General features: G+C 45.7%; 1 protein-coding gene across 1 annotated transcript in view; it reads left to right on the top strand.

The window, feature by feature from the left end:
• The window catches only part of Tmed3 (transmembrane p24 trafficking protein 3), a 5,934-nt gene extending 1,780 nt beyond the window's left edge, over window positions 1–4,154 (top strand). Inside the window, exons 2-3 of the mRNA XM_021172242.2 lie at window positions 37–285; window positions 3,369–4,154. Of these exons, the coding sequence (XP_021027901.1) occupies window positions 37–285; window positions 3,369–3,605 (486 nt within the window). The 3' untranslated portion in view covers window positions 3,606–4,154. The remainder of the gene's footprint in view (window positions 1–36; window positions 286–3,368) is intronic.
• The last annotated feature ends 4,919 nt before the right edge of the window (window positions 4,155–9,073 follow it).

Genomic DNA, 9,073 nt, shown 5'->3' with positions numbered 1-9,073 from the left:
GCCTCCCCATCACTGCACCCTTTCTGTGGTTGTCAGGTTATCACTGGAGGCCACTACGATGTGGACTGCTACGTGGAAGACCCCAGGGGCAACGTCATCTACAGGGAGACCAAGAAGCAGTATGACAGCTTCACGTACAAGACGGAGGCCAAGGGCGTCTACCGGTTTTGCTTCAGTAATGAGTTCTCCACCTTCTCTCATAAGACCGTCTACTTTGACTTCCAAGTGGGTGATGAGCCCCCCATTCTCCCAGACATGGGGAACAGGGTCACGGCTCTCACTCAGGTGAGTGTGCGTGACCGTGACAGGACTAGGGGAACCCTCTCACTCTCAGCATGTTTCTGCTTTTTTTTTGTCCTTGCCCTAGCTGATGAACCGGAATCACCCTCTAGCTGTAAAAGACTCCATACCACTTCTGGTCTCCTGTTTGTAGCCAGAGCCCTCTCATAGCTAACACGTTTCCTCTCCACCCTTCCAACTCTCTCAGGTGTGGCACGTCTTCCAAAATTCTGTCATGTACCTGTCTGTGTGGGATATGCTCAGATGGTGACGATCAATGTCCTGCTTCAGGAGTGTGTTGGTGAGGGTCAGACCAGCTGCCATAACAAACTCATATGTCAGGGCCTAGCACACTGGGTTGTGCACTGCTCTCGGGCTAGTTTGGAAAAGGTTGGATGATGACTTGGGAATCCAGGCTCTGTGTGTATGTGTGTGTGTGTGTGTGTGTGTGTGTTTAATTCTCACTTCCTCTTCATATTCTCTTTTTCTCCCTCCCTTCCCTTTCCACTTTCCCTTTCTTGTTATCTCCCTATCTCTCCCTCTTTCCCTTCCTTTCTATTCTTTCTCTTTTTCTTTTTTTCTGAACTTGGGACCTTGCTTAGCACATACTCTACTACAGAACTTTGTCCTGAGTCTCAAGGCTCTTTCTCGCCATCCTTCTCCTTTCCCTCGGGCTTCAGTGTTCTCTGTCCCTGGATACCAAAAGAGGCAGAAATGAGAAAGGCACAGCTGTCCCTTCAAAGCCTTGGCCTGTGGTAATACACATAGCATGTCCACTCATGTCCCTTTGGTGACCACTTGTGTAGTAAGTCAGCACAGGGCGGCTACTAAGTACAATCTCTGAACAACAAACTCCCACTGTGGAAGAGAAGTTGCAGAAATTATGGAGGATGGGTAGTTTCCATTGACTCCCGTGGCTCTCAAGATTTTTGACTAACGTCAGCCTCCATCTGAGTTCTCCTTCTTTCTGTTCTCNCTCCCTCTTACATACAGGCTGGGCTTCCCAAGGGCCAGGCCACTGGTATCTATCTACCTTTATATTCTTGATACCTTGGTGTAGGCGGTGTGACACCAAATACTTGTCTTATGACTGATCACCATGGCCTGAGGAACCTGTAAGACAGGAATAACCATCTTATTTCTTGACCAAAGCCAGAATGTCTCAAATCTCGAAGGAGGCCAGTTTTTCCTCCTGTGTGCTCTCTGAGGAGACCATATGTGCTCTTTCTCTGTGGCTCNTGTCCAGTTTCCTACCATCTCTGGGAGGTTAGGGAATGGAGTTTCATTGCCCAGTACAATATCTAGTATGTTCACTTGGCTGTTTAAATAGAAGTTAGAAGATCCAGCTGAAGGGAACTTCTGTTCTGTTGGTCATTGATGAAACCATGGAAGTTTAAGGAGTTCCTCGTGTACCAGTGGGAGAAAGTGAGAGAGAAAAAGGTTCATGCGTTAGAGCAACAGAGAAAGCCTTGCTTGGAGCTTCAGTTCCAGTGTGATTCTGTTGCAGTGAGGAGGACAGGTGGAATTTGTAAATTTCCTCTTTCACCACTCTGTTTTACTCCGTATTGTATGGTTCTCTTTTTACCCAGTGCCTGCTTTCCCACATCCCCTGAAGTAACTAACTGAAATGTTGTGGTAACAAGCTTTGTNGTAGACTAGTACCNATGGAGACCCCAGTAGATGGGGAGGTAGCATGCANTGAAGATAAGGGAGTGTTCTTCAGTGTGTGTCACTGTTGGTGACTTACTGCTTTGGGTAGGGTTTATGCCATGTGTCCTAATCATGTGCTGTGGTTGATATATGTCCCCCCAGCCCCAGNGGTTGGACTAGTGTTAAGCTAGGGCCAAGGGTTGGAGNAATTCCCACTCTGTGGATCCAGTGACCACTAAGTTTCCAAGTGTGCTGGGACAGAAATGAACTTAGAGAATGAATTTCTAACTTGGAGAACCAAAGGAGCCATTCCCTGGTGCTTAAAAACAAAGTACCTGTGGATTTATATAATTGAAAGCATGTGTGTTTGTACATGTTTGTACATACACATATGCACGTACACAGCCTGTGACTGAACACACACCACACACGTATGTGTCTTTATCCACCTTTCCTTCTAATGATCTCCTTTGTTCCTGAGTTCTCTGACTTTAAACTACCCCAGGCCNACTCCCATCCAGCATAGGGGCTTTCTTAGTGGGGATCTGCCTTCTTCTGCCAGTGCTGTGTCAACTGTAGGGCTCTCTGGAAGTAGAAAGTGAGGAGCAGCAATCCCATGTGAGCATCTGTGTGTATGTGCATGATTGTATGTTCACACGTGTTGTGTTTATACATGAAACTGTAGACATCTGCTATACAGTAGAAGTCTGGCATAATCCAGTCTAGTTCTTTTTTNTATATATTTTTATTAGGTATTTTCCTCATTTACATTTCCAATGCTATCCCAAAAGTCCCCTATACCCTCCCCCCCACTCCCCTACCCACCCACTCCCACTTTTTGGCCCTGGTGTTCCCCTGTACGGGGGCATATAAAGTTTGCAAGTCTAATGGGCCTTTCTTTCCAGTGATGGCCGACTAGGCCATCTTTTGATACATATGCAGCTAGAGTCAAGAGCTCCGGGGTACTGGTTAGTTCATATCCACCTTTCCTTCTAATGATCTCCTTTGTTCTCTGACTTTAAACTACCCCAAGTCTAGTTCACACAGCTTGTTAGTTAGTTGAGTACCTCAAGCCGTTCATCTAGCCTTTTTGAGCTCAGTGTCTTTATCAGTAGGATAAGTAAGCTATGATCTGGCTGTCCTTGACTGTAGGTAGTGATCCAGTCTGTCAGGGCATCTCGAGGATTAAAGAAGATACACAGACTATGGCTTGCACACATAGGCTGATTCTGTTACTTATTAAACTTGTGTGATTGAATAAGTTGCTCTCTCTGAGCCCCCCTCCCCCGCCCCACGTTATCTGTACAATTGTGAAACCACATAAAGTGCTTAACACAGACCCCTCAGGGGCGCCAGGAATTTGCAGTAAACCTTGGCTGCTGGATTCTGCCCTGCCTGACTTAGGGTTAGCAACTGACTACTGTTTTCTTCCTGCCTAGATGGAATCTGCCTGTGTAACTATTCACGAGGCTCTGAAGACTGTGATTGACTCCCAGACACACTATCGACTGCGGGAGGCTCAGGACCGAGCCCGAGCTGAAGACCTTAATAGTCGAGTGTCCTACTGGTCTGTAGGAGAGACTATTGCCCTATTTGTGGTCAGCTTCAGCCAGGTGCTACTGCTGAAAAGCTTCTTTACAGAAAAGCGACCTGTTAACAGAGCGGTCCACTCCTAGCCTCGAAGTCCCACCTACAGCCCCTCACCCCTCCCGGGTCTCAGGTTCCTACAGGGCTGGTGGTGTGATACAGAGAAGAGGGAGAGCAGCAGGGAGACCAAAGGCGCACATATCTGATCTTTGCACTCCAACAACGGAAGCTCACAGAGCCCCAGTAATCTCATTGTATTGTGTGTGTAACATTGGCCAAAAATGTTTACGGGTCAACTTAGGGTTTGGTCACTATGGGAGGCCAGTGATCCAGCATCCAGTCTCTAGGAGAACTCCAAGTGCCTGGACCTCCAGGGCAGCTTAGGGTTCTGCCACTACTCCATGAGACATTGGTCATTANGTGGTTGTGTCTTCTTCCATCTTGAGGAGAAAGGGACCCTGAGTTCTTGCCTTCCCTTCGTGGACCTCTCTATTCCTGAGGAAAGCTGGTCTAATCTGGAAACAGTAGGGTCAGACATACAACCAGGACCCAAATAGAGAGTGAGTGAGTGCCCTTGGTGATCTATGTCTCCTGGAGGCAGAACTGTGCTAATAAAATCCAAGACTGAGCACTCTGCAGTGGTGTGTGCCTCTATTTTTCTTAAAGGAGCTTCTAGCTTGATGTGGAGCATGGGTGTATATGTAAACAGTGTGAGAGAGAAAGTGGCTGGAGCTGTATGCAGTGTGGGGTAGAAATGTTGAGAGGAGCCCGAGGGAGTGGCAACAGGAAGACCCCCTTCCCATGCCATCCATTCAGCAGCCTGCGCATACATGCTTTCCTCTGTGGCAACAAGTAAGCCCTGTGGCAACAAGTAAGCCCAACAAGTGCATGACCCGCTCCCTCATTTCCTGTTAACCAGACGCCATCTCTCAATTTAGGTGGCACCGTTGTATTTGTCCCAAAGTCCTTCTGGTTAGGAAGGAATTAATGGGTCTGGGAGGAAGACACGGTGTCCATCTAAAGGAAAGCTAGCAAGGAATGTGGCAATCCAAACTGACAGTAATACTCTGAGAAAGAAGGCCTTTGAGTCCTTTGAGAAGCTGGCTTGGAAACCTTACTCCTTAGCTTCACTGAAGGTAAGTTTGTTCTCTGTGTGCTTTCGGAAGTATTCTGTCGCTTATTTTGAATTGAAGTACTCTCTCTCTCTCTCTCTCTCTCTCTATATATATATATATATATATGTATATATATATATATGTATATATATATATATATATATATATAAAGATTGTTTACTAAACTACAGGGCAGAGTGAGAAACACTAAACTTTCATGTATCTGCTACCCAGATCGACAGCCAGTGTGGGTACCTCTGCCCTGATTGACAGAGCATACTCTTTTTGGTTCCGTTTTGTGGCAGTTCTTGCTACGTAGCTCAGGTTAGCCTCCAGCTCTCAGTCTTCCTGAGACCTGTTTTAACTGGTGTACACCACCACATCTAGTTTTAGTCTGTACTTATATGCTCCCTAGCTGCATGCCCCTTGCCAGGCTCAGCTTCCGTGGGAGCCACCAACGTGTACATAGTGTCCTTTCGGTCACCGGGGAGTCTGAGGAGTCAAGGTGATTGCTGTAATACAACTTTTCATATCAAATTTCATCGAGAGAGAATGTCCTCTAGTTTTTAGAAAAAAAAACAAAAAACAAAAAACAAAAGAGAGAATTGCTAGCACTCCCTGCTCTATATTATAATATTATTTAATTATCAAGAACACAGACTAAGGGGGACACTGCCCCATTCGTTCAGTTTTGGATAATGTTTGCAGTGAAACTTACAGAGGTTTTTTTTTTTTCATTGTCTACCACATATTTTTGAGCATGTATATACTAACAAATTTAATAATTACCTAGTCCCAAAGACACAATTTTTAACCTGTCGAGTTAAACATTGTCAATGAAGCAGCATTTAAAATGAAAGACCATTAAATAGAGAAATCTAATAGGATACTGCAAATAAGAATGTCAAACATAGAGGAGTTGTGGTGCATAGGAGAGATGAGTTGGAATGTGAGTTTAGGGAGGAAAAGGAAAGATTGAAAATCTGAGCACANGCTGGGTAATGGCTCTCAAGTCCCGCTGATACCCTTGGATGCATCCAACAGTCATAACCACTAACGAATTAACGCCTAAATGGTGTCTTTCAGGGCCCTGTATTCCTTATGAAAGGTTTTAGATACAAACTTTAAAATGTTGGGGGATCCTGTGGTTCCTCCAGCCTTCTTTGTGTATTCAAGAAAAAGAAAAGAAGGAACTCCCTCACTTCAAGCCTGGGCTCCCTGGGAGAGACCCCCCACTTCGCGTGCAGAAGGAGGTGTTCCATGTTGCATCGGAGTAGGAAGTCCTCAGTTGGTTTGGCCCTTTGGGGCTTGAATCTGGGTCTACCATGCATCATTGTGTCATCAAGGACAAGATGATAATGAGCTGCTTTCTCTGAACTGCCCTTACTGGCGATGTGGACGTGAGAGAGTGTTCTGACTGGACAGGGAGTTCAGCCCCATGCATCATTATTGAGCAGAATTCACTGACTTCTAGCAAAATCTATTTGAGTAGAAACCTAGATGCTCTGGCAGGCGGATGGCACAGCTGTTATCAGCTTACCCGGGGGACTGAGAATCCCTATGGGAGGAGAAAGAAGATTTCTGACTTCCTCTGAGGGTTAGTATTCTCAAGGGAGGAGAGGCTTTTCAAAACTGAGGGCTGGGCACACCAAAGGTATAAGGTTGGCACTTTCAGGAACTTGTGTCTAAGTCCCACTGAGGAGGGAGAAGCGGGAGCAAGGGACACGGGAGAGAAATCCAGTGAAATGTGATGTGCTTCATACGGGAGGTTTCAGAAACACGGAGAGCTTCTGCAGGTCCATCTCTAGAGTCCTTATAGATTCAGGCAGTCTGGGACTGGCCCCTACACGCTGATTCTGGCCACCCTGGGACACAGCCCTGTGCCAGTCAGACTACCGCAGTGTGGTATGAAGAAGCTGTAACATTTGAGGCTCTAGAACCATTGGTATCAGACACCCTCCACAGGACCACCCCAAGTAGACATTTGTTAAGATACATTTCTTTCTTTTTCTAAACAGGGTCAAATCCTAAGCCTCCTGCCAGGTATCAAATTAATAGATATGTCTTGATTAGGGTTTCAATTGCTGTGAAGGGACACCATAACCAAGGCAATTCTTATAAAGGAAAACTTTTAACTGGGGCTGGCTTTCAGGTTCAGAGGTTCAGTCTACTATCATCATAGTGGGAGGCATGGCAGCGTGCAAGCAGACATGGTGCTGGAATTGCTGGTAGTTTTACATCTTGATTTGAAGGCAGCCAGAAGAACACTAGCTTCTGCAGGCAGCCAGGCAGAGTATAGAGCTTAAACATAGGAACCCTCCAAGGCCCACCTACACAGTGACACACTTCCTCCAACTAGGCCACACCTCCTAATCATGCCACTTCCCATAGGTGGAGAATNTTCCAACCACCACCATATGTTAAAGGTTTTATTGTATTCCTGAATCAGTAGGGAGTCTGGTTTCATAATGGTTCAAAAGCGAACAGACCTTGATTCAGAGCTATGAAGTAGCTCTAAGACATTGAGACACACTAGTCAGTAAACCAGGAGGTTGTGCTATAAAAAGACAGCAGTTCCAAAAACAGATCAAGGCTAGGAGGAATTAGATGGTCTGGAGGGGTTTACAGAAACCTAGAGGTTTTATTTTTGTTGTTTGTTTGCTTTAAACACATTCTTCCCCTCTCAAAATCTGAATGGGCCACTGAGTTATCACCACCCATTCCCCCAGCCAACTGGTGGCTTTTTTTGTTCTAAGAAGATCCCACGTGTTTAAGGGTTGAGTAAGACTTCTAAGCTGTAGAAATAGAGGGACGAAGTTGTAGATGGCTTACACGATCGTTTGCTACTTTTCTAACATTCAAAGTAGCTTCTGCTGAAGCTCTCTAGTGAATGCCAACCAAAGTGGGCTGCTTCCTTCGGAATTCACTATTGAAGCAGCTTAAAAAAAATCATGTTTTGGGGCTTGTCAAGATGGTTCCCTAGGTAAAAGTGCTTGCTACCAAACCTGAGAAACTGAGTTCAATTCCTGGGAGCCACATGGTAGGGGGACAAAACGGACTCCTGTAGGTTGTTCTCTGACCTCCACATGTGTGTCATGACATGTTTATGCCCCTCCTTAGTGTGCTTTCCCTCTCCCTCCCTCCCTCCTACCCTCCCTCCCTCTCCCTCTTCTTCTCACTTCCCCCTCCCATCTCATCATACACATGTGTGCACACACTCTTACAAACAAACTAAATATGTAAATGATTTAGAAGTCATCTTGGCAATTGTTTTCATGGCAAAGCAGAATAGGTTGAAGTGGGGTGGGTGTTTTGTGTAATACAAGAAGAAGAAAAAGTCACAACCCTCTCTGGGATCCTTATGCAACTTACTGAATATAACCTGGCTTATTATACGGTTTGCCTTCAAGAAGAGAAGAACTAACTGCATTTCAGTTTTACAAAAACGTCACCTCAATGTATGAAGTTATGTTTCTGGTAATTAAGATACTGGCTTTAAATGAATCCCTTGCCGTGACTTCAGACAAGATCTTCCCCTTCATGGTCTTGTGACCCAAAGTAGTGGAACCAAATGACAGGGATTGAAATCCTGAACTCAAATATCTATTTCTTCTTATAGATTGAGTCTCTGAGAGATTTTTGTCAGTGATGAAAAAAATCACCTAACAAAGATGCAGCTCTAGTAATGGGGGTTATGGAGCCTGAGCTGGCCATCTTCTGTAACTAGGCAAAGCTATGAGGGTATGGAGCCTGAGCTGGCCATCTTCTGTAACCAGGCAGCTTACAGTGGAGGGCTTGGTCAGCAACACAACCACAAGACCTTGGATGAATAATTTGTCCTGCCAACAAGATATGCTGGGGTAATAATGGTTCAGAACTTGTGGGAGTGACCAGCCAATGAATGGCCCAGTTTGAAACCCAGCCAGGAGAGGGTGCCCATGCCTGATGCTCCCTGGAAGGCCAGAAACCAGATGCTTGATAATCCATAGACCTAGGATAGAACCAAACATGACTGGCAAAAATTGAAGCAAACAAGCACCTAGTTATACTTCTAGACCAGAGCGTAGCATAACTGTCTTCAAAGAGGTTTACTCCAGCAACTGATAGGAGCAGATACAGAGACCCACGGCCAAGCATTAGGTGAAGCTCAATGAACCCTGAGAAAGATGGGGGATGACGGGTTGTAGGATCGAGAGGACATCAGAAGAGAATGTCTCACAGAATCAACTAAGCAGGGCTCGATACTCAGGAAGCCTGCATGGGTCTGACCTAGGTGCTCTGCATATATGTTATGATTTTGCAGCTTGGTGTTCTTGTGTGACTCCTAACAGGGAATGGAGGCTGTCTCTAACTCTTTTGCCTGCTTTTGTGACCATCCTATTGGGTTGCCTTGTCCCGCCTCNATATGAGGGGATGTGCCTAGTCTTGATGCAACTTTTTAT

The sequence above is a fragment of the Mus caroli genome, chromosome 9 (genome assembly GCF_900094665.2).
Source record: "Mus caroli chromosome 9, CAROLI_EIJ_v1.1, whole genome shotgun sequence".
NCBI lineage: Eukaryota > Metazoa > Chordata > Mammalia > Rodentia > Muridae > Mus > Mus caroli.
This window is presented reverse-complemented; position numbering and strand designations above follow the sequence as displayed.